Source organism: Ceratosolen solmsi, unplaced genomic scaffold (assembly GCF_000503995.2).
Source record: "Ceratosolen solmsi marchali unplaced genomic scaffold, CerSol_1.0 scaffold87, whole genome shotgun sequence".
NCBI lineage: Eukaryota > Metazoa > Arthropoda > Insecta > Hymenoptera > Agaonidae > Ceratosolen > Ceratosolen solmsi.
The window spans coordinates 669,612-697,432 of record NW_011948455.1 but is presented as its reverse complement, the minus strand read 5'-3'; the positions used below and the strand labels follow the sequence as shown (position 1 = coordinate 697,432).

The 27,821-nt window shown below is 23.3% G+C and overlaps 2 protein-coding genes and 1 non-coding gene across 3 annotated transcripts in view; all 3 read left to right on the top strand.

Moving 5' to 3' along the window:
- The first annotated feature begins 1,585 nt into the window (after positions 1 to 1,585).
- TRNAC-GCA (transfer RNA cysteine (anticodon GCA)) lies at positions 1,586 to 1,657 on the top strand. The gene has a single exon. It is a non-coding gene; the product is annotated as a tRNA-Cys (tRNA).
- A 1,595-nt stretch (positions 1,658 to 3,252) lies between these two features.
- On the top strand, positions 3,253 to 4,758 carry Yif1 (Yip1d-interacting factor 1). The gene is made up of 4 exons (XM_011505305.1): positions 3,253 to 3,378; positions 3,574 to 3,906; positions 4,043 to 4,293; positions 4,375 to 4,758. The coding sequence occupies exons 1-4, from the start codon at positions 3,346 to 3,348 to the stop codon at positions 4,571 to 4,573; spliced, it is 816 nt and encodes a 271-aa protein (XP_011503607.1). The 5' UTR covers positions 3,253 to 3,345; the 3' UTR covers positions 4,574 to 4,758.
- A 933-nt stretch (positions 4,759 to 5,691) lies between these two features.
- The window catches only part of KrT95D (phosphofurin acidic cluster sorting protein KrT95D), a 28,655-nt gene continuing 6,525 nt past the window's right edge, over positions 5,692 to 27,821 (top strand). The window contains exons 1-6 of the mRNA XM_011505304.1: positions 5,692 to 6,206; positions 21,749 to 22,052; positions 22,967 to 23,248; positions 23,819 to 23,918; positions 24,270 to 24,425; positions 25,804 to 25,905. Of these exons, the coding sequence (XP_011503606.1) occupies positions 6,103 to 6,206; positions 21,749 to 22,052; positions 22,967 to 23,248; positions 23,819 to 23,918; positions 24,270 to 24,425; positions 25,804 to 25,905 (1,048 nt within the window). The 5' untranslated portion in view covers positions 5,692 to 6,102. The remainder of the gene's footprint in view (positions 6,207 to 21,748; positions 22,053 to 22,966; positions 23,249 to 23,818; positions 23,919 to 24,269; positions 24,426 to 25,803; positions 25,906 to 27,821) is intronic.

Sequence of the window (27,821 nt, the reverse complement as noted above, 5' to 3'; positions counted from 1 at the left end):
TGAGAAATTTTAATTCTGTATATATCTATAGATATAGATGTATATATATATATATATATATATATATTATATGCAAGCAATATAAAAATAAAAAGCTTATTACATTATTAATTACATTTATTTTAGGAATTTATTTTAAAATTGTAAATTAATAAAATTACAAAATTAAAAATAGGCAGTCACCTGAGTATCATAACTAGGAGTATATCGTACTTCTTATCTCGGATAAGGTACAGTAATTTTGAAAGATATGGTATGTCAAACTATTTTTAAAATTATTTTAATACAATATATAAGAAATAATTATCTGTATTATCCTAATTATATCTGCGCTTACTCAAAAAGTTATATCAAGTGTTTGCAGTATACACTTCAGTGGTTTTTAAGAACCTGATTTAAACGGAATTAAATATGTTTGCAAAAAAACATATCTTTAAAGGATTAAATTGTATAATGAATATGGGATATTATTAAATATGATCTGACCTCGATCAAAAGCAAGTTTCTTTGTAACTGTTATGTATCGTATACAAGCGCTTGTAATAACTTCAGGAAAAGTTGGTAAAGTATTAATGTAGCTTCTGATAAATAGTAGATATAGAAAAATGTGAAGGTATCCAAACGATATATTAAGAATAAAACAGTGGTTATACTAGTCGATGTACTAATGAAGCGATCAAGATTATTCGACAAAAATCGGAAGGAAGAGACAAATTATACACTATTATATATGCTTGTGCTTCTCTCTGCCACTCTCTCTCTCTCTCTCTCTCTCTCTCTCTCTCTATATATATATATATATATATATATATCACTTTCATTATCCACTACTCCATTTTAAGATTGAATGTTTTTGCCATACGCCAGTTTCTTTGTTCAGAGTGAATCTAGAATAATAATTTCGAGGTTGCACTAAAAATCTTATTTTTTAATTAGTAGTTCCAATTGTGCTGTTTGCTCTTTTCAGATTTACTCAATATTAATACAAAATATTAATATTTGCAAAAGAATATTATATTTATATCCATGCAAGTTATTATAGACACTTTGATTTAAGAAATTATATGTAATAAGTTAAATTAAGCGTTGCTTTCAATAGCATACTGTTTTAAAATATAATATTAAATATGTATCATCTTTCTGAAAAATTTAAATAATTGTTTTCAATTATTGATGAAAAGTGATAAATAAAACTACTTCTAGTTTTAATATATGAGAAAGTATATTTTGTAATAGCGTAAGGAAGTTTGTAAATTTTTATAGTATAGTAATATATTATTCCAATACTAACTAAACTTGTGAAAATGTTAATATTAGTTATTTTATCATTTCAATATTTCTGAAACTTTTATATTTTATAGAAGAGATCTTCAAATTACATTAAAATTTCAATTATTTTTCTATTACATTAATCTATTAATTATTACACGAATTAAGAAAGTAAATAAATGTAGATGTCCGAAGAACTATAGTAAATATTAGATGGTATACAAAATTTACATTTAATATAATAAAATATTGTATAATATTATTATTGATTGTATAAATTCCAATATATTAATATATAAAAAATATTGAACATAATGGGGGTATAGCTCAGTGGTAGAGCATTCGACTGCAGATCGAGAGGTCCCCGGTTCAAACCCGGGTGCCCCCTCGTTTTTTTTGTTCTCTAATATTATATTTGCTATTAAATTAATAATTATTAATAAATTTAAGATTTTTTCACATAAAAAATTTATATTAAATTTATATTAAATTTTATATTATTTCTTTTAGTGAAATTATGAGTTTATATTAAACACAATACTACGTTTAAATATTTTATATATGGATATTAAATAAATTTCTTAAAATTTTTTTATAAGGTTTTGTAACTTAATATTAAAAATATTATTTATACCCATGTAGCTTTTGACATATTAATAGTTGTGAGCAATAATAATATTTTGTACCTTTTTTCATATAACAATATGTATTTGCATAAAATGTGATTATCGTGCATGTATAATAATAATACAATATTTATTTTATAAAAGCAAATATAACGTATTAGGTAAAGATACCTATACATATATATATTTACACGTTAACGAGGAAAAAAATCGTTCTTTATTGTAGAAGACAGTTGAAGAATTTATATAAGAAATGAATTACTATTTTATTTTTAAATTCTTAATAAATTTGCTTTACAATTTTTAGAACATAAATTATTTATGAAATAAATTACATATAAAAAAAAATTGCCATATAAAATAAGTTATAATAATTTGAACTATTTTTCGGTATGAAAATATATATTATTTGACTAATCGGAACAATCAGCAGAGGTTTGTCATATATACCAAGCATTCGCTAAGCAATTGAATAAACTTTATATTAATAGCTCATCATAAGAATAAATGTATATATACGGATATGCAATGATATATATATAATGAAAAATGATAATATGTAGAGGCAAACAAACTCAGGCTACAAATCACAGGAATGAATTGTAACGTTACTTGAAACGAGAAAAGCAGGAAATCGAGGGTAGATTGTAGAATTTAGAAAGCATTCATTCGGTGAATAGACGTGGTTGCAGAACATACACCTTATTGAATTTTTTTTAGTGACTTGTGTTATAGAGATTGCCATCAATGCTTCAATGTAAATCCGTTCAGAAAACAGAAAATTTTATAAATAGAGCAAAATCCTACTCTAGTGTTAGTTATTAAAAGTTTATTTTCCACTGTTCCTGATAATCTATAAATTAGCATCTATTTTCCGCCCATATACACGCATGCGTATATAAATTACACATACATAAATTTATATACATAAATATATATATATATATATATATATATATATATATATATATATATATATACATATATATATATATATATATGCATACATAAATTTATATAGATATATATATATATATATCCATATAATGAATTACAATCGTACTGGTGCTAGGAGAGGTCAGTATACTTTTAATTTAAATATAAATATTTCTTCTACTGTTTATTATGTATTTTTCGAATAACAATATTTCCAATGTGAATTACTTTTTTCTCCTAATGAAAGGTTTATTATATTAAAATTGAGGTTAGGTGTATCTTTAAAATGGCTTATATTATTTTGTATATCTATAACTATCCATGCATTCGCAACATGCATACACACACACACACACACACACACACACACACAAACATAAATATATATATACATAAATTATGTAGTGCGCTATATTATCAAAGATATATACCTTAAAATGAATATTCTGTTCTAGGAAAACCAAAAAGAGTTCTTGACCCATCCACAGGTTTATCCTCTCCTCCAGTTTCGCAGATGCAATCAAATCCTTACATGTACAACCAACAGGTATTTTAATGAAATTTAAATTAAAATAATTTATATAGTTTGTATTGTCTTTCAGCTATTATTTAATTATTTAATCATTAACTTTTGAAATTGACTAATAAAAAATTTTTCATATATTTAAACAAACTAAAAGTATTATAATATGTCAAATTAACAATTGCATTTCAATTAATAATAAAATATTTAAATATTTAGGTGCCTATGCACAATGGAATACCATTAGATTATGGTTTTAATGTACCAGAACAAAATATGCCTCCTGCTACTCCTACTTCCTACGGATTTAACCATCAAGTTCCAATGTCAATGCAAAATGATGGATTTCAACCAAATCAGTTTGGTTCACGATTATTAACAGATCCTTTAGTAACAAATGTGGCTATGCAGTATGGCAATGCTTTAGCTAGTACAGGAAAGCAGCAATTTGAAAAATTTGTGCCCATTACTGCTCTTAGATATTATTTTGCTGTTGATACAGATTATGTTGTGATGAAACTTTTTCTACTATTTTTTCCATTTACACATAAGGTACTAGTATTTTCTGATATGCATAGAAAATTCTTATAATAACTTGTGAATTTTCTTCATTTATTGCAATTTTATTCAAATTACTATATTTATATAGAATTAAGAAATAAACATAATATTGTAAATCTTATTACAGGATTGGTCAATTAAATATGAACAAGAACATCCTTTGCAACCACGCTTTGAAAGGAATGCACCAGACATGTACATTCCCACAATGGCATTTCTTACATATGTTGTAATGTCTGGTCTTGCACTAGGTACACAAGAAAAATTTACGCCCGAACAATTAGGTATAACAGCTAGTTCTGCATTAGCTTGGGGAATCATAGAATTATTAGTTCACATCATAACTCTTTATGTTATGAATCTTGACACAAGTTTGAGGTATTTAGATCTACTCGCTTATTGTAGTTATAAATATGTTGGAATTAACACCAGTCTGATAGCTTCAATATTTTTCAAAAGATTAGGTTATTATAGTGTATTTAGCTATTTCAGTATATCACTTGCATTTTTCTTGATACGATCACTAAAACTTAGAGTAATACCAGAAGGGCACTCATCATATTCGGCTTTAGGCAATAAAAGAAGATTATATTTTATTCTGTTTATTGCTGGAATTCAACCAATCTGTATGTGGTGGCTTTCATATCATCTGATATAAAAGTTGATGATGAAGTTTTGTTTATTATTTATAAAGTGGGCAATAAAGGGCAGATTAAAATACAAATAAAAGTTATTATGAAAATTAACTTTTCCTATACATTTTAATATAATAAGACATAATAAACCAAGATTCCTTTTCAGCAGTTATAATAGATTTGTTTTTCCATAAACTGAAATCAAGATTCAATTGTGTTAATCAATATACAAGTTTCAAATATATAACTAAAATTGAAGTTCTATAATTGAATTTTTAAATACAGATTATGTAATTTTCTATGTACTATCAAAATGTTCTAACCAAACTAAATTTTTAATTAAAATTGTAAAAATGTATATTATATATCTATTTTTAATAGTTATACTGATTAATACCTATTTTATTTAAATCAAATTTTCAAACCTTTTAAAAAAAAAAATAAAAGTTCTGTTTTTGTAATTAATGATTAAGATTAATACAAACTAATTTTAAAATGCTTAAAATTGTAATAAATACCTGTTTATAATAAATATTTTAAATCATATTCCAACATGTAAATTCTATAGAAATTAATTTTAAATTTAATACATTATAATATAAATAAAATTAAACAATTCTGAATATATATTTCATTTACATTTTTGAAATGCAAAATATAAAATATTTCAATAATATTTAAGGGAACTTTGTAATATCATCAAATACAAAATTTAATATTGAATACATTTAAAGTTTATTATTAATATTTGTATATTTAAAAATGAATTATATTATATTCCAAAAGATTAATACTGTAACAATTGATTTGTGTTAAAAATATTATATATATTATAATTGTAAAATATTTTTAACATGAGAAATTGTCAAATAAATATTACCATTTAAAATAGCTAAATTATGGCTAATGTAAAATGAAAACTTAATATATACAATTTTCAAGAATTAGATGTTGAAACAAAATTATTGATGTGGAGCAAGGTAAAGTCCAAATATTGTATATATTAAAGGAATCTGCCTTATCAACGATGATAACGTAAAGAACTACATTAGTCCGTTAAAAGTGGCTGCTAAAGACAAACACGGAGGGCCTACTAGTACCTGTCCTCTGTTTTTCAATCGTAGCCTTGGTCTTACAATTCGTTCGCAATGTTCGCATTATCCATCGGTATTCGACTCGTCGCTTCGAAGTTTCTAATTATTAATATCGTTCAGTGAGCTATTCAGTATTCGGTTGAGCTCTTATTGAAGCACGAGTTCGAAATTTTGTTTAAAAGCAGATCCGCTATTACACGTCTGTATCGGTTATATTATACGGCCACTACGAATAGGCCAACGACAGCGCGTTTGAAGTCGTGTGTGTCGACGAAAAAAATGACCGCCTAGGGTTTTTATGCTGTGCTACATATGAGTGGGAAGGCAGTTCGTTGGTCACGCGAGGAATAAAAGAGGAAGAAGACGTGGCGGCGGAGGCGAGGCCTCCGGAGGGTCGGCGACGACGGAGTGTTTGCGTGTGTGAGTACGGTACATCTAAGGGGGAGAGGAGCCGAAAAATGGCGGATCGCACGAAGACCTCGGTTCCGGCCAATCGGCCGGTCCCCATGAAGTTATTCGCTACCTGGGAAGTCGACCGTACACCCTCAAATTGCATACCGAGGTAAATAAACACTCCTCTGCCTTTCTATCTCGTCTACCCAGCTGTATTAAATAAGGTGTACACCGGGTTTCCAACGTTTTATTATTTTAATTATCGCTGTAGACTATACAACATTTACATTTAACTCTATATTTTTTTTCCACATCAACAAAATTTCTGTATACCTTCCCTTCTCGTTCATTACTGGGATTAGTAATAAATATATATTCTCGTTTGACTTTGTTATTCAACGTCACAAATTCAATGTACCATCACTACACTACTATTAATTTACTAACCCCCTATTCCCAATGTACCATTTGGAGATTTTTAAAATTGGAAGTGATAAACTCGGTCGACGAAGCTGTTGGGTGTGTTGAATGCCTGGATCAATCTATTACTCGCAGCCTACATTGAACAAGTAGAAGTGTATCCTTCAACAATACGTTTATAAAATATAACCGGCTTTGTCACAAGGACAAATCACGTTCAATCAAGAATGAGCAAAATTGAGAGTTCGACGCGATAAAAAGTAGTCATGCACTGTCAGTCGGGCGTGACGTTTTGTCAAAACTTCTATTTTTCTCGTTTTCCATTCATTCCCAGTTTTTTTCAAGTCTGAACTATGTAATTGCATAAAATTTTTTGCACTTGACTTGCTTAACTTATCTTTTGTTATAGATAATGATAAGTTGTCATTGTACTTAAGATAACTTTGGCATTACAATTATTTGATCAAGAATATGTGGAATTCATTAAATTGCTTAAATATTTCAATTGTAGGAAAGTTTCAGATTATTTAGAGTGCATAATTATTGTAAGATGCAATTAAAGTAAAAATTCGGCCGACAATATTTCTATCACTTTTCATCTCTTTTTAACTTTTTATAACATACGAATGAACGGACATTAGCTGTACATTTTTTTGAAAAAGTTAATCGACAATGTTATATGCGAATGAATTATTGACATATTCAATGTTATATTTATGAAATCATTAAACTATTTCATTTTACAAAAATAAGGTATTTAGATACTTATCAAAAAATATTTAAGGGTAATGTAAGTATCTAACTTATAAATTTGTTGCAATTTTCAACGATGTATTATAAAGTTATACCTAAGCTCAACTTGTTTATAACAATTTTACTTCTGGATACTATAAAGAAATTTATAAACTCAGTTAATGTTCTAAAGAAATGCATTACTTTTTAAGTAAAACGGACTATGGGAAAGAATAAATAGCTGTAGTTTTGGAATTAAGGCGCACTTACCATATACCGTTATACAGTCCTTTATAAATTCCTTACTAGTCCCTCGGAAGCCTCTAGTATACGACTTGTATTCGAACTGTTATAAAACTGATAATTTGTCAGTTGCGTAATCAGCTAATAATTCTACTATTTATATAGTATTAATATGCTTAATATGTACAAAGTATGTTAATATTAATACTGTGTCGAGCATGGCTGAACATTTTAATGAAAATTTTTCACAATTTTATTCTCATTATACATAAATAAAGATGTATTATTTAATAAATAGGTTAAAATCGATCATTTTTCAACGAGATACTTCAAAATAATTACAAGAAAAGGAAAAACTATTAATAGAGCTTTCTTTACATTCTTATCAAAAATAAAATCAATTACTTGAAATACTAATAAATAATCAACTCATTGAATAAATTTTTTTGTTTTTCAATACTTTATTATATTTACTACATTAGAGTCAAAACATCATAAAATCTGTATTAAAAATTCATATATTTTTTTTCTTTTATATTCAAAAGAAAACTTTTTAAATTCATTGACTTAATTTACTGTGTTTATTTGTGTATGCATGGTTTACTTTTCAAGTGTTTTAATGTATTTATTAAGATTTACTCTTTAATGCTTTAAAAATATCCTTACAATGTGATTTTTTGTATAAACATTTGAAAATTAGTTAATTAGTTAAATGTCTAAATATGATAAAATGATCTAATACAAATATTTAAATTGAAAATCATCAAAAACATTTAAAGTACCTTTATAAAGTTTATATTTAATGAAAAATATGAAAAATTGTATAATGTTTAATATAATTTTTCATGTATTTGTGTCTAAAATACACAAATTATTACATGACAATAAGATTATTTAAATTATATTGATAATTATCTCCCCCCCCCCCTCATATGTATTTATGCACATCTTATAATTGTATGATAAGATTTATACTTAAAATTATATTCATTAGATTTTTAATAAAAACTAACAAATAATACTTTCAGAATAGTAATACTTCATAGAATAGTTTTGAAATCAAGAAGATATTTTGCGAATGAAAAATTGAGAAAACGTTTCACTGATGACATTTTCTATATAGCCTTATATTTTCATTTAACTATTCGATTAAATTAGATTAAAGAAAAGTTATCGCTGTATGCTAATCATACATAAAGATAGACAATATGTAATATTTTATAGTTTTTATATTCTCTTAATATTCTTATCAAAAGTATATTTTTAATTTCATTATTTTTTTATTTTTTATTCATATTATTTTTTTAATAAACTGAATAAAATTATATATTCACTTTTTTAAATAGTTGGTAGAATCGATTATAATTAAATTAATATATAGTAATATCAAAAATAAATTAATTTTAATTCTACGAATAGCTCAGAAATATAATAATTGATCAATATTTGAATACTCATTTGTTTCGTGTTTGCTTACTACACATACTAATACTTTTATCGTTAAATAGTAAAGATACAAGTAGGTTTTCGTTACAATAAAAAATTGAAGTTTTATTGCTTTTATATTTCTAATTTATATCTGTTATTCTCATATTAATAATTTCCTATTAGAAAATTATTAGAAAATCAGTGCAGTTCTATTTCTTACAGTTAATATTGAAAAAATGATTTGTTATAGTAATGAATAACTAAATATTAATACTAAAATGGTAATTGTCTCTAATATGAATTGTGGGCGTTAGAGAGAAAGAGAGGCTTTTATAGCGTTCATAAGTAAAACGTTAGAAATAGCATTTTTCAAGTTTTAAAGAAATTAAATTAGATCAGAAACATTTTAAATTTTATATATTAAGGATTATAAAATAATATATAAAATAATTTTTATTTTTAATTTAGATTATTTAACTTTTTTGTTCTTTTAGTTATTTAATTAATTTATAATATTTAAAATAAATTATAATTTTGAAACTATAAAATTATAATTATTAAATATTTAAATAAATAAATTTTATCAATTAATTAGAACAATTATAAAAATTTGAGTAAATTCATTATTAATAAGTATTGATTACAATTTTTCAATATTCTTTATTAATTACTATAATTATTAGTAACATAAATAAATATTATTTACTTGACATTAAAAGTGGTTCAAATTGTTTATTTTACAATGCCATAGAAATTTATTTTGTACGAAGGGCAATTATAATTAATTAAGTAATATAATTATTTTTTAAAAGCATAGATTATTGATTAAGATCCTTAAAATCATAATATTAAATTAGATAAATACTGAAAGAGCATAAACTATTTGTGAGTTATCTTTGTAATAAATATTAGATTAAAACTGTCGAATCAGTATAAGTAAATTGTTTGCGAATAAGGTAATGTTATAAATATTTATAGTGATCTAATAAGAATTTTAAATATAATATGACAATTATTTCTCAGTTAGAATGTTAAAAGTTAAAAGTAAGGATGTTCTCTTAAAAGAAATAATTTTATCGCTAAAAAGATAATCAAGTTCTGCAAATTTAATTCATAAGCCTAATAAATACGATAAATACCAATAGTTCGGTAACATTTTATTACTAGAAATTAAATAGATATTAGAAATTTGCTTTAAAGAAGTTTCAATTCCAGTCATTGGTTTATTCTATTTTTCAATTTTGTTCTTAACTTATTCTTGTTTTTATTTCACTGATTTATGCTTGTACAATATAGTGATGTAATAATTTAATTGAAATGGATGCTAGGTTGAGTTTATAATAGAATATATAAATTTGGGAAGTGTATAAGCGTGTTTTTAAATGGCTAAAATACAACACAAGCTCGCGAATAAAAAGGCTTTCTCTTAATAATTAATAAATTTTCTTATAATTTTTATCGTTTAAGTACATAAAAAAAGATATACATGTTTAGTTTTTTTGTAATTCATATTTATTAGTCATTTGATCGTTTCAAATGATGTAATATATATTCCAAAATAAATGTACTCTAAATACACTATAAATAGAAACATTTGATAGATTCTGTATAATCGATAAAACTCCAATTTTGGAACTCTTTTGCGTGTTATATTTACCGTCGATTTCTCCATCTTCATGCATTTCAGTTACCTTATTACTCATTACTCTTATTTGATATTCACTTTTGAAAAATAACATATCATTATATATATATATATATATATATTTATATATATATATATATATTTATATATATATGTATATATCCTGATGAACTAAAGATAAATTAAATTTATATATGTTATTCAAAACAATATTTTTTTCCTTTTTTGGATATATCGGTTGTAAAAAATAATAAATTCTTATATTCATACATTCGTACTTACACTTGAGTAAGGGTTAAGAATTAATTAATTTTTGTTAGAAAAGTGTTCATATTAATCAATAAACTAAGTTATTATCTTACGTGCATTCAATGTTCTATACTTGGCTATAGTTTTAATTCATTCTTTCAGCATTCGAAAGCAAGTTTCAAATATTAAGCTTGTGTTACACAATAACTTATTGAATCTACAGGTACATACTTTCACCGTATCATGAACTTAAATGACAGTACCTATTTGATATTGTTTTTGACATGTATTTAGCATTTAAATTTTTGTTGTCATAATAATAATTTATATTCAGTTTAATAATGAAAGTTTCAACTAGAAAGAATTTCAACGATTATGTAAATGAAGCTTCAGATATTAAAATATGAAATCTAATGTTTGAATTATTAGTATTTAAGTACGGATGAGCATTTCTGATAAAGATAAACTAACGAAATATTCAAATATTATTTGTACATAAAATAATTAAAATTTTTTCTATAATATTTTAGTATAGGCAATTCTAATCTGTGATTCTTACGATCAAAGCTCGAACTATATCAATAAATAATATATTATAAAAAATACAATATCATATAAGTATAATTAAAAAAATCATAATTATTAAAAGTTTTTCATAAAGTAATAGTCTTTTCAATTAGTATGAATGACTACACAATTAAAAAATAATATGCATTAAAAAATATATTAATTTTTAGCGTAATAAGTTTTCTCAAATATTGTTAATTCTATGAGAAAAAACTTATTCAGTAACTGTGAATAATTTCTTTAAATCTAATCGAATATAATTAAGTTTAAATAATTGCGGTTGAAATATGACCAATAAAATGGCAATATAATTCATTAAAATATGAAAACAAATTTTGTGCTTACCATATTATGCAAACATAAAAGCAATAAACTGTAGAATTCTCAAATAGAATTAATGACATATTTTATATATGTTATTCAATAAAATACTTAAAAATATATAAAAAGTTTTTCCATATTTTATTTTGCTTCAGTACAACTTTTATTACAAGAAATTTCGTTGATACCAAGTTTTCAAAAAATAAAAAAAGGCTTTGTTAAGTACATGAAAATATTAAAAAAAATAAAATAAATTTAAAAAATACCATTTTTTTTCTACAGAACTTTTACTAATACATTTTTAAAGAAATTAGATTTTTTTTAAATTTGAAAATGTTTTTATTTATAAATTTTAAAATAATATGTTTCAAATAAAAAGTGTGTTGAAAATTCGTTCTAATATAAAAATAAAAAACAAATAAATTCTTTTTAAATTATTATAACAATAAAATAATATCTTGAATTTGGTTTAAAAAAATACTAAAATTTCTGAATACAATAATTTTATTTATGCAATGAAATTAATAATTCGTATTTTATTTAAAGTTTATTTATTTATTTAAAAAATTAATATATTTTTATTATTATTGTCAATTCAATAAAATTACTGCTACAAATCTTGTTTATTTTTTAATATTTATTTGAGATACTTTGTACATGTAAAATATGCACCTTTTATTTTTTTCATCTTTCAAGCAGTAAGAAGTAACCATTTATTGAAACAATTAATTTCATTAAAAAATTTTATCGTTTAATTATATATAGGACTTATAATTATATAATATTATGTATAAATAATTACAAGTAATACAAGTTTCACATACACTTATAACCTTGTACTTTTATGCGTATATATATTATATAAATTTTTTCTTAAATAATGAAAATGAGATGAACTGAATGACATAATGCATAACATAATGCACTGACTAACATAAGCATGCAGTTATATATAATTCTTTTAATAAATCATCTGATTTTTATATTCGTGCCTCGTTATGTGTACTTTTAATTTTGTGGTTTATCAGATACTGCGTTGCTCACCCCATGAAGAAATAATAAGAATGAATGATATTCCGGTAATCGATTCTTACATAAAAAAAGACGTATGTTTAGTTTTCTGATCCGCATTTAAACGATGATATGCATACATTTAACAATTGAAAACATTGTTCGATAACAGTAATAACAAAAATAAAAATTTAGTTTTAAAAGTATGCTTTTGTACTTCAATTAATTTCGCCAATAATTATTTTTTCTGTAAACATGTAAAATTTTAATTCAAACACATAAATTATTAACGCTTATTAAGTGGTTTTAAATAAAAATAAAATACCCTGTATTAATCTAAAAATTATAGACATCTTGACCAAATGCTAAATTGATTATATGCGGTGTAAGTAAATATTTACAAAAAAATATTAAATTTGTAATTCAAATTATGAGTATTGTATGTCTGCTTTTGTATGTGTATATATATTGTATAATGACTAACTTATTTATATGTATTTGAGAAATCTAATCAATAGCCTTTTGATAAAAACAATTAAACGATTTTACATAATGTTTTAACTCTTCAAATTTATAAGAATTTGAAATTAATCTACAAAAATTTATTTTTAATTTATGTAAGTAATTAAATGAATAATTTATCAAATATTGAATCCGCGATTTTATTGAAAATCAAAGAAGTTATTTTATTTATATTTATTACAGTTTCTATTTCATTTATTTTCCAATTTCATTATTAATGTTATTTATTTATACTAAGTAAAATTGAAAGGTTCTGTTTACAAAATTTAAACTTATTTTTACAATATTGTGGCTTGTGTAAATGTTGAAATAATGCCTTCCTTATTGATAAGAATAATGCAAAAACCAGTGCAAATTTATTTAATAAGATAAATAAGCAGAATTAAACTCGAGTATCAATTTAAAAACTGTATCAGTGAAATCTTATGCATAATGTTACTCTGTAATATTTTATTTTTTTCTATGAAATTGTAATATTATTCTTTGAAATATATTATGGTAGAAATTAATTTATTTCAATAATCATTTTAAAAAGACATATATAGGAATAATAAATGATTTATAAACTCTATAGATAAAGAATATATCATAAGTAGAATATAATAAAAAACCAGTAAAGAACGAGTAGAATTGTACATTAAATAAGTCCAGTACTAAGGTATGTCAATGTTCTTAAACCAAATTATTTATTTTCAAAACTTTTTATTTATGTATTATTATGCAATACTATATTATTCAATAATATTTATACTTTTACTAATGTTACTTATTATTTTCTTGGTTATTTTTCTTGTAAATAAGGGAATAGTTATTAAGAATTTGTCTTACATTTGTAGCTGCTTATTGAATAATTTTATTTCTAGTAAATTTCTACTGCATTTATATTTTCATATATTCTACAATATTAATGTAAGAAAATATTATTTGCACATTTCCTTATTATAATATGTATATTACTAGTTGTTTTCTCAGTATGATATTTACAAACTATGTAAAATCTTGTCAGCCTATACAAATCATATTTTCCATAGTTTTCTTTAACTACTGATGAAATTTTTAATTACTTTTTTAATAAGTTTTCTGCTTACAAATTTTACAAGATTACAAAAGAGTTGATAGAATTATAATTAAATCAATTACAGTATTAACCTTCTACGATATTTTTAAAAAGGATGTTTAATTGTGAATTAAAAATTAAATAAAAAAAAGTATTCATATAATTTAATCGTTAAACATTATATGATATTGAAATGTAGAAACTTAAAAATATAACTTGTAGTAAAACTTACTTTTGTGTTATGTACCTGTGTATGTATGTACTTATAAAGCATAATTTGACCCATTGTTACAAATTATTGTTATTTATTAAATTCTATATGCAATATTTTAATTATTGAATATTTTGTCTAATTTCTTTTTATGTACACTTATAGATTAAAAATAATCTAAATATCAATAATAGAAATAATCTATTTTAATTTTCTTTATGATTAATTAAATCCTTATTAATGATTATTTTCTAGGTTATGGATGATTGATTATATGAACTCACTCAAAATAGATGCACAGATACATTTTCAATTCTAATATTAAGTAAGACTTCGAATTAGCACGTGAGTTCTTTCAAATCCTTGTTAATAACGACATTTTTCCTACACGTGAGCGTGATAGTCTTACGATGAACATAATATTCATTTTATCACTAATATTTTTATCATGGTAGTTTCTTTTTTTCCTTACTATTTTTAAGTGTGATTAATCTGAACATGAATACCATTCTTGTAAATGTTAATTTTAAAAAAATCATACATTGAGATGATTTAATTTAGTAAGGTAGTTTTTTTTGTTTTTTTTTTAGTTTTAATGAAAATTTTTTATTCGTATAATTCGTACTTTATATTTTTGTCTTGCTATACTTTTAACAACTAGAATAAAAAAATGATGTCAAAAAATTGTATAGTATTCTGTTCTATAATATTTTGTTCAAAATGTTCAAATCATGTTTTAAGATAGTTACAATAATTTTACCATCATTTATTTATTAATAATATAAATGTATTTATGAACAAATGCGTTATTCCTTTTGTGTGCGTACGTTTGTGTGTGTGCATATATATATATATATATATATATATATATATATATATTGTGTGTGTGTGTGTGTGTGTGTGTGTGTGCACGTGCATGTATGTGTATGTGTATGCGTCTGCGCTGTGTGTGTCAATACAGTTTTATTATTTTCTATTAATTATGTAAGTGTATATTTTATTTATTTTTACACGTAAGAATTCGATGAGTATATTGAAAATATTTAGAAAAGCATAAAGTACTCTCTAAGTTTTAAATTATATTGTCAACATATTAATTTGCTTAAATTACGTCATCACTTAAAGAATAGTTTTAAACGCATTTGATGTATTGCGTTTGATAGAGATGTTCTAAGGTTCATGTATTTATTGTAATATACCATATTTAATTTAAGTGTGAAAACTCAAATTTATTTATCTAAAAATTTACGTATTTAACAATTAATTTTACGAAAATTTGAGAATTCCAACACATATTTTCTTATTCATATTTCACTATCGGGCAAAGTGTTTCTCAATAAATTGGTATTGTAATTGTGGTTAAATTGTTCAGAGAATTATACAAACTTGTAAACTTAATAATTTTTATTTATTAAAAATAACATGCTATAATAATATATCTATCATCGAGTATATATATAATTTAGCAATATCAATATAAATTATGTAACACTATTCGCCAAAGAGATGCGTTTGAGAAATAATTTTTTAAAAACATTATTATTGCATTGGAGGGGGATACACGGTTATTACACATTTCAGGCACTTCTCGTTGGGGCGTACTATCTCGTGAATTATCAAAACAGTATATTCAAGTGGAAAACGACACCAATATAAATATCATGCGTCATATGTTAAACACACATCTCGCACAATTTAGTTGGGTAGGACTAAACGAGTTGGATAGGCTTATACATTTAAAATATTTTCAAATTGAGTAATTGTCGATGAATTTCTTTTCATTAGGAATGCTAGTAGATTCTTATTATAGTACCGATTTCTCTACAAATAATTTCTCTAATTATTTTAAACTACTTTATCAAATAAAACCTTCAGTATTTTCAAATTTAATTATTTAGGATATAGTAAATAACCATAATAACTTAATTATGGTAATAAAGATACAAAAAACAGCGAAAAATATAAAAAACATCTTATAATTAAATAAAAATTTTTTTTAATTTTTGGTATAATTTTATTATTATTTTTAATATTAAATATAAATATATGAAATGTTTATATTATTAAATGACTCTTAATTTTCTATAAATTCCTACATAACATATATCTATTTAAACGAAAATGTTTTTAATGACAAGCAGTCAATAAATCTTAAGAAAAAAGTAATTTATTAAGATATTGTTATTATATTTGTAAATAATTTAATAAAAATATGATTTCTAGAATCTAAATATGAACTGATCAATACTTATATAAGATGTGTATTCATATACTCTTTTGTATATAACATTTAAGAATCAAGTTATTTAAAAAGATATGCAAAGGAATAATAAACCAATTAAGTATTATAATGGACATATAGTTTCTAAATTACTGATTTAATTTATGACATAAATAAAATAATGTAAAAATCGATATAACTACAATATGCATTTATTTGTTATTTAATATGACAATTATATAATTCTTTACGATATCGAATTTTGATAGCTCAGTATTTATATACTCAATCATTAATATCAAAACGATTATGAGTACATTATAATGATTTTATTTTTCACGTTATTATAATTATTATATTTCAATTCATAAAAATAATACAAGTTAAATACAAGGTCAAAAACAAATTTATAAAAATTATAATTAAAATTTTTAGATGATGTAAAAAAAGAAATGCATTTAAAAAATGCACAATACACACGTAATTTACGCTTTCTTTCAGTGATTCTCAAATATATTAAATTATACACGCGTTCTCATTCATCCTCTTACTTGTAGTTTGTAACTACATCAAACCTCCGACTGGATATCAATATATAAATTTCGTGTTGATCTAATATAAAACAATACAATGCAAATTTTGACAAATTAATTATAAATAAGTATTGCTTTAAAAGATAATACTATTGCAATGTCAATTGATGACTAATAAAATCGGGATATTATACTTTTTTTCTACAAGGTTTCCCTTTACCCCCTTTGGAAAATTACGGTTATGATACACTTGCATTTTCCTAACGTTCAATGAGACAAGTCATAAAAAACGAGAAAACTAAACAATTCTGAGGTAAAGAAAATAAATGAAGTACACAAGCTTTCAACATATCCTCGATAGTGTTCTATCTAAGTCAGTCTTTCTAATCGAAAATTGGTTTTCTTTATAAAAAAATTTAAATTATGTACTGCCTCTGACAAGCACAGTTATGATCGGCATAACTTCAGTTATCTTTGATACAATAAGGTATATTTTGTTGACTAAAAATTTTGAAGAACATCACAGCTGATTTTTGAATTCAACAGTTACTGATAAAACTTCTAATCTAAGTAATTCATAAATTTATGAAAAATATTTGGTAAGATATTTTAATTAAATATTATCTATTGCTTATATAGAAAATTAATATTAAAAGTTTTCTCGTTTGTTAAAATCAAAATAATATTAAGGAAAAAATTTGTAATAAATATTTATAAGTGTAATTAATAAAAGTTAATTATAGCTTACTCCCGTTTAATTAGAATTTTATTTACTTTGACTATGATTGGAAAAATTAAATACTGGTAGAGACCAACATACTATATCTTAATTATCTAAAGCAAAAATATTCTTTACACAATGAACAACAATTCATATTTGTAAATGCTTTTTACAAAATAGAATAGATTTATTATTTTAGTACTTTATTTTTTACGAGAAAATTCAACGAAGGAAATGTTACAATTATAAATATAAACAGATCAGTGACAAGAGCATATTCTATGTATTTATTCTGAAGTTTTATTAAAAAGAATTATTGTATTAAAAAATAAAATTTGATATAAATAATAAAATAATAAATAATAATAAAATTTATTTTGCAAATGGCTCTGTGCATAGTGAAGAGGTATCATCAATATTCAATACAATTTTTCAATAACAAATAATCATGTTTATTATTCGAAATATGATTATATATATGATTATATATATATATATATATATATATATATATATATATATATATATATCTCGATGATTATACAAATTGAATTATATAAATTTAGACGGAAATGTAAAGAGAAAATACAATCTAACTATTAGCATCTTTGACTGCTTATGTTCAATTTATTTAAAACTTCTCGATTTACAAGGAACTATATGCATCTTTTGTATTTTATAACTGAATACTCGAAATTTTTTTTATAAATATTAACAGAACCAATATGAAGAAGCAACTCATTTGGTTAATTAAGTCAAATTATCTGTTATTTTCTTTTTCAGATTGTAAATCAGTTTGTAAAGTTCTACAAGCACTTACAGGCTTTTAATCCTTCCTTTTTCCTTTTTAGTGATTGGGATTCATTCGTAATACCTACAGAATACTAATTCTTCATTCTGATTAAAATTTTCTATAATATTATACTGTTCACCTTTCTCTTTGTCGAATAAATAAAATATTTAATAAGAGAAACAGTTAATTAATTATCGATAGTTGATGAACTGGACAGTTTATTTAAAAAGATATACAAGTTTAAATCGCTAGATTAAAAGTTGCAAGCATTAAATCATATGTAGAACGTGAAATCACATAAAAAAAGTTACATATAACAATTAATTACTTAGCTCATTTTTTATTAAATTTTTTAATTAAAAGATTAATTAATTACGTAGTTTGATTTTTTTGCAAGTCAGATTTTTTTAATAGACCAAATTATAATTTTTGCTCAACTATGGTCACAAATATAAAATCATGTAATTTAAAAAAAAATCCTGTTTTGGAATTTCTATAATATTTCTCATTTCTTATTACAATATTGATTTAGTGAATATTTTATTTTATTAATGGAACCTAAAAATGATAAAAGAATGTGTTTAAAAATGTATGAAATATATTCAAGTATTTATGTTTTGGTTAGTTTTTCTGATAAAGATTTTGTATAAGTTAACGAATGTTAACTTTTTTTATATAATAAATAAATATTTCACGCTAAGAAATTATTTATTTGCCAAGAAGATGATTTATTTATAATATGTAACATATATTGTATGCATTCTTATATTATAATATTAAAATGTAATTTGTATTCAAAATTTTTCTCAAAAAGAATTTAACTTATGCTAAAAGCTAAAGTTCTTGTTTGTTATATAGAAGAGTTCAAATTTATATAACGTTTTAATATTAATTATTTTTAAAAATTATATTACAAAACATAATATTTATTTCATTAAGAAAATGGGGAACTTAAAAAAAATTTATGTAAATTTGTGTACTATTGGATAATTACATTATTTATTATTATATTTCAATTATATTTAAGTATTTAAAACATCAGTAGTTGTTGCTACAGCTCAACATATATTTCTTTAAATTCAATTTATTTTAAACACTTTCTGGATGTTTAAAATTTAAGATGTACTATTTTAAAAACTTACAAAATAAGTAAATACAAAACACTGTACAAAAATGTATTTAAATTTAGGTTCAATTATAATTGAAATATCCACAATGTGAAGCAATAATAATCTCTAAAATAATAATCTGAGCATAATCTCGGTTGAATACATAAATATTTGTCAAAACCATATAAATGGTTATTAGCATATCTAATCATATAAATTTGCATATACTGATATAATAAGTAACCTAAAGTGATTTATTACAGTGATAAATTCTTATTTTACAAAAATTTACAAAAATACATTTTGCAAAAATGTGATATATTTAAATAAATAATGTATACAATTTTTGTTGACTAAGATAAATAACATTTAATAATTGTGCTGTACAATGAATATGCATTCTAATGTTTAAAATTTTAATGATTTAAATACCTTTGTACTTTTTAAAAAGGTGCTAAAAAGTTCGATTCTGTAGATTGAAAGAAGTTTAAAGACTTTTATTTTTCTAGAATAAGTTCTGAGGCATTAGAAAGTTTTATTAGGGCATTCCCGAATATTTAATAAATATATATCCCAATTTTTATATCGCTATCAATGAACAGTTTCAATTAAGAAAATATTAAATTAAAACGATTGTAATAAAATATATTTGTGTTGGTCGCAATAATTATTATGTAACAATAAGGTGTTTATTTAGTTCATTTTATTTATATTATGTAAACCTTTCTTTCTGATTTCGGCTTTGTATGCAGCATTGTTATAAAATAAAGACGTTGGTTAATCGTACGTTGTATTAATTTAAAAATCATTATTACTGTTATTGTTGCTATTTATATGTCTTTTATATTTGTATGTCTTTTAATTAGTAGCAATCGTCGAAGCATACTAAAAGTATGAATTGCTCAACCAAAATGTTTGATTAAATACATAATACTAGTATTTAATGAAAAAACGGCTTTGAAATATCGTAGAAAGCAATTGATTTCAATTTTCAGATTGCAGCATTAAATTACAGCATTTAGGTTTAAATTGTAAATTTCAAATGTTTGTCCTGACATTTAACAACATGTGAAAGAAATATTTAATTTGCTGCATATTTTATCCTAAAGAAAATTTTTAACTATTATATATCGTTTTTTAATATCTTAACATTATTTTCTTCAACGATGCCGTTTTTCAAGTTTAATGAAAATATGAAAACTAATTTAACAGATAACAAAGTAGTAAACATTAATAGATTAAGTTATAAACTATAAAAGCTTTATTTCATAGTTCACACATAATACAGGATTTACGAATTGTTATTTAAGTTTCTGATTTATAAGTTTTAACATTTCTTCAGAATATAATTTATTTAACATTTAAGATGAATATAATATAAATAATTAGTCTGTTATTCATGATGATGACTGTGTAATATTGATTGAAGTATAATAATTCAACCTTTTTAATGGAAATATAATTTTTATGATATGTCAATTTTATTAATATGTCAATTTTCTTCAGTTTTTGATCTAATATTTATACTTTGGGAATGTTTCTTATAATTGGTTTTAGTTACTACTTTCAAAAATATATATTAATTTATCAAAAATTGTTAATATCTTTATTAAATAGATTTTTTTATTTTTAATTATTTATTTTTGTTTTCTAAACCACTTGAAAATTTGTTTTGAATATCTTGCACTTTTAAAAATATTCATCAACACTAACATATATAAAAATATCTGTTATATATTACTATATTATAAAAAAGAATTTTTTTAAAAATATGAATTCAATTGTACAAAGTTTCTCTTGATTTAAAAAAACAAGAAGATTTAAGAAAAAGCAACAATTTAAAAATGATAGTTGGTTTGAGTGCACCAAAATAAAAGAAAACAGCAAATTTATGGTGATTAATTCGTATCAACGTTTATATTTTACAGGTTATGCACCTTAACACTCACGCGGCTAGTGATCCTTCGCCCGCTTGGAGCTGATCTCGCTTCTATCAGCATTGCTGTGAAAATGCAGAGCTCCAAGCGTACACTCCGTTCAAACGAGATGATAGTACCGTCGGGGGGGATCCTCGACACGGAGCTTGAGCTTCAATTCGCCCTCCAATATCCACACTTTCTCAAACGTGATGGTAATAAGCTTCTCGTACTCTTGCAGAGACGCAAGCGATATAAGAATCGCACAATGCTAGGCTACAAAACTCTTGCTGAGGGTATCATCAATATGGCTCAGGTATATTTGTCATTGTGTCACCTTTTCCTTGTTTATTTTTTTTTCTTGCAGACGACCTGGTAGAAAGCAATTGAAGTTTTTTCATAAAAATGCATTTTTCCCCTCTTTGTTTATAAACAATTAAGATTAACATTATTATTAGGCCAGTATTAAATATGATAGAAAAGATGAAATCATATTTTAAACTATAATTTATTATTAACTTTTGAAAATATACATAAATTTCAAGATTAAATATGCTCCCATTATTTAACTAATGAAGGGTTGGGTAACGCCTTCTTATAAATTTAGATCTATTAAATACTCATCTAAGAACATTTTCTTTTAACAATTAACTCATTAAGGAATTCAGATTTTAATAATTGTGTATAGCATTGAAATTATTTTTTCATAAAAATGGTGTATTATATAAATTTTATAATAAATATAAATTCAAATTTCTAACTTCATTACATAAGCTAACGCAATTATAAAACTAGTGGTTTTTTATAATGAAGAATGTTTGAAAAATAGATAATACAGCATTTACATTTTATGTAATAAAAGTTAATGATTATACTAGTCTAATAAAGTTAATTAATTGACTCTTAAAAGTAAACTTTATACTTATTTGATTTTGGTAAAATTTGGCTTGCTAGTTATAGACAATACTATCGTTGAATGTTCTGGTAATTGATTTAAGCTAATACATAGTTTATACACTTTATATAATTAATATTAATTTTGCTGTAATAATATAACCATCAATTTATAAATATAATGAATTAATATTATAATCAAATGCAGACTCAGCTATGATAAAAAATCTAAATAACATGATTTTATTATTTATTTAGTTGGTCTTTATATAATGTTTACATCTTCAACTCGATAATGATTATAAATAGATATCAAATAAAAGTATGAGTAAACAGGTGCTGCAAAAGCAGATGGATTTAGAACTGGAATTAGTTTCGGACAAAGCAGAGAAGTACGGAGGTCATTCGTTGGCGCGTGTCAATGTCGTTGCACTGAGTAGTCAGCCAGTCGACCAAGACAAGAGATTGATGAATGATCCGGGCGAACGTCTTTGTCAGGAATTTAGCGATGAGGAGGAGGAGTTTAGCTCGGAAGGTGAGGCCGAAGGCAGTGACAGTGAACCCACGCTCGAGGTCCACCGGAGAAAGAATAGAACTAAGATACCCGGAAATGCAAGGGTATGAGATATTTCCAAATGTTAGGATGAATTTTTTCAACTATACAATTAGCTGGTAGTTTCTAAATTTCTCTGATGTTAATATAAATATTTGTTTAACAAATTAATAAGATTATGGATATTTTATATTAATCTGCTTTAAAGAATGAAGCGATATTCTAATAAATATTTGATAAATATTTGTTCAGTTTTAGATTTTTATGAATATGAGATAAGTAATTATTTATATGTAAATAATAAATATTCATAATAAGTTTATCAATTTATAAATACAATTTAAAACATTAATTTTTTAACATTTATATAATTGAACCAAATTATTCGAATTTACATGTAATTATATTAAATCCTGTTTAATGCATTCAATGTCATAAAGTAAATATAATAATAATTAGTATAAAGGTACAAATTTTAACAATTCATAATAAGTTATTAATATTATTATAATTTAATATTTTTATATCATAGAATAATTTGTTTAAACATGCACGCATTGAAATATATTTATTCATTAAATTATAATATATATTTAATTCTAGTTCGATACAACTTTTATATCTTCTAATTTCAGCAAAGGAATTTAAAACAAAAATTTATTGCTTTATTAAAACGATTTAGAGTGTCCGAGGAATTGGAACATGATCAAGAAGAAATTGGTCAGAAATTATCAGGTTGGTTTATTGAATAATTATATATATATATATATATTGGCAGCGACATAAGGATAACATGGGCATGAAACAATATATTTTAGAAGATTATTTTGACGATTCTAAATTTGAGTAAAATTATACTAAATTGTAGTGAAATTTCAAATATTCATGAAATAGAAATTATCCCAGGTTTCATTGTTAATATATTTTCAAAAATTAGTATTAAAGCTTCAATCTTGCAATTATGAATAGTATTCGTTGCATATATTAAGTTAAAAGCTTCAAACGCTTAGCTTTCTCATAAACGAAAAAATTACTTGAATTCTTGATCAGGTAAAGCAAGATTGATAACGAATACATTGTGTGTAGGTGGTGACATGGAAATCGAGGAGTTGTTTGATGAATTAGAAGATTTATCGGGCAGTGACCCAGAATTAGATACAATGTCAATCAGCAGTACACCGAAGCCATCTTTGCGGCCATTTTTTAGTTCTAGTCGTTCACTTCTAGCTCCTCCACAATCTGGTGAGTGCATTTCGAATTATTATCGATTCAAAATTTTATAATAAACAATAATTTTTCATCTAATTCTTATTACACATAGACAGAATCGCTATATATATAACAATTTCAATTTTAAGTAGTTCGTATTATTTACGTTGTCTCTAAAATATTATATTAGTAGTGTTGCACATTAGGATTTTCATGTTTGAATCATTTTCAATAGTCGAAATAAAAATTTTATGAAATAAACTATGAATTAAATTTCATCATTTTAAAATGAAAATTGATTTAAACTTTTATCAATCTAAACTGATTCATGTAAACATACTTGTTCTCATGTAGTCTGGCTTATGCTTTGGTTTATTAATGTTTATTATTTTTTTCTTACATTTAGATTAAAAGTTTTTATTTATAATGCAACATATTTATTCAAGATAGTATAAATTCTAATTATTTTTATAAAATATTTATAACTTATTATTTAAATGTAAAATTAACCTTGAAAAAATAATTTAATATAACTATGAAGTAATTAATGACAATTTTTCTCTAATTATGTAATTGTATTAATTTTTATCAATTATTTATTAAGTAACATAATTTTTAAATTGGGTAAACAAGTGTAAAAATATGAAAGCTTATTATTTGTGAGAATACATTTTGTTGTAGTTTATAAAATAATATTTCAATACCACTAAAAAATATTCGAAAAAGTTGAAAAGGAAAAAAATAAAAATAAATTTACTAGTTTGTGAAGATTAAAAGTAGTGTTTGTTTAATCACTTCTTGTAAATACTAAAATTAATTTAATTACGAAAATACAAATGAAAGAATAAATTGTTTTAAAAATTATGCTAGTGAAAGTATTCAAAATTCTATAAAAATGAATTTTTATAAAACTTGTGCTGAAATGTATATAATACTACTTTTATAGGATATAAAATTTAGTTTGCGATAGATTACACATGATTAAAGTGGGATGAGTCGTAATTTTAATGTTTACAAATTATAATAACTTTAAATACTACATTATTTTATTTATAATTTGTATGACTAATAATTGATCTTTATATATCTCCACAATTATTTCTCATAGCTATATTTATTCATTAAGCACAATTGTTCCACGTGTTCAAGTATGCGGTATATTGCCAACATGGGTAATTAAAAATTGAACTCAATCTGTATTGATCTCAAAAGAAGTAGCTCATGAATTAATGAGTTATGGCGAATGTAAAGTATGAAAATTTGTCACAAATGTATTACCTATAAAACACATTGTGGGACTATCAGTATCCGGTGTAATTGTTGGAGAATTAAGGAAATAAAAGCTTTTGATATGAAACTAAGTAAGAAATGGTAGGTTGACTTTGCATTGTTGCATGGTACGATTCGATAGTAGTAAACATCGAGGAGCCTGGAAACAACGTGTTGATGCCTCTCTCTCAGCCATTATCTGGACAATCTAAAGAAAGATCCCGGATCGGATACACTACCTCAGGTATGTAGTCATGGGACAATGGAAGGATGCATATAACTTTAACTAAACGATCGGTCATAGATTGGAAGGCATACATAACAAGTTTTGATCGACCTAATTATTCTCTCAATTAATTGTGCACCTTTCTTTTGTTATTATTTAATTCCTGTACTTCTTTTTTATTCGACAGCAAGCAGTTAGTCCAAGTACGTGATTGAAGAGAGGTCTTTCAAGCTAATACGTTTTTTAAGAGATTGGTTTATTTGTTCTTCTAATTTAATGCTATATATATAATCGAACTTTTCTTTGTGATTTCAGTCCAACCAAGCATATTTACATTCATGAAGTAAGTTTTACGAGTGTAATAAAAGTTTAATGCAATGTATTTTTATCATAATAAGATTTTATTTTACTAAATCAGCCAAGTGTTCATTAAAGAATATAAAAAAAAAGAATTATTAGTTTTACTAGATGTGTTTAATTACTTAATTCACTTTTATATATTCACAGAAATTAACAGTAGATGCAAACATTTTCATTAAATATAACTATTGCATTCCACAACCAATCACATTATCAATTTGTAATATTTAAAACAACCAAATATTAAATTGTTATAATATGTTTTTAAATAAGAATTATCAAAAACTATTTAAAATAAGTTTTTAAATACACCATTCAATTAATTGTATTAAATATTTTATATTATCATTAATATATTACAAATAAATGCTAAAATTATTACAGTCTAATGAAATAGAAAATCATCAATTAAATTTTATGATGTGTTTATATTATTATTTTGCTAATTTTTCTATCGAAAACTATTTTACTTTAGTAATAATTTATAAATTTAATACATTTTTTACAATATCATGTAAATAAAAAGTTTGAACTTCTCTAATAATATATTTTTTGGAATCTGACGATTATAAAATGATGTAGTGTAATTATTATAATCTGACGATTATCAAATTCTTTTATATAATTCGGATATTCCTTTTATTTACATATATTTATATATATTTTTGTTTGAATAATTTTAAATAGTAATTATATGCAAATAAAATTGTAGAATATATTTTATTATTATTTTCAAATTAAATTGAATTAAATTAATTTAAAATTAATGTAACAAATATTATCTATTGTTTTTTAATTATTTATTCAAATAATTTCTTTTAACATAAGTTGCATACAAAGTATTTAATTTATTATACTTTTAATTTATTCCTATAATTAACATTCATTAAATAGTCATAAATATAATTCAATTATTGAATATTTATGTTTAACAAAGAAAATAAAAATTTGATACAAATAAATGTATCAAATTAAAAATTTATTTAACTATAATTAATATTTTAGTACTGTGCACTGAAATTCTCTAATTATAATGACTTTCCTTTTACAAACAAAGATTATTCAACCCATTATAATTGAAGAAAATTTTCAGAATTTTTAGAAAAAATAGTAAATATTAAACTTAATTTAACTGTAACAACAGAAACATAATTATGAAACTCTAAAAAAGAGAAATTATTTATATAAAATAAAAACAATAGCGTTGATGAAAAAATGGAAATTCACTAAAATGTATTATTACAATTTTATTTCGATATAGATTCATATAATTTAATATAAAAAATAAATGCATTTTCCTCATGCTGAACAAAATTATTTTCCCTTGTTCAAATTAATTACAGCTTACAGTTTATTATATTATAATTGTTATGACAATATATTTCACCTATTTTGATAGACCTCATATTGGTTAAGCGTTAATCAAAAGAATAGCAATAGTAAGAATATAAAACTTAAAATTGAGTCGTTGAGACCGATTATGACGGAGCACACATTCAGAAAATAGAGGTAGCTCTTTTGATTAAAGGTCATTTTTTGATCAGTGAAAAAACTGTTCTATTAAATCCTACAAG

Excerpts from the sequence above, each read along its gene's own strand:
- Yif1 (XM_011505305.1), top strand. The coding sequence starts at position 3,346 with ATGCAATCAAATCCTTACATGTACAACCAACAG. Across the intron at positions 3,379-3,573 it reads CTTACATGTACAACCAACAG|GTGCCTATGCACAATGGAAT; the intron begins GTATTTTAATGA and ends TTAAATATTTAG. Across the intron at positions 4,294-4,374 it reads AATCTTGACACAAGTTTGAG|ATTAGGTTATTATAGTGTAT; the intron begins GTATTTAGATCT and ends ATTTTTCAAAAG.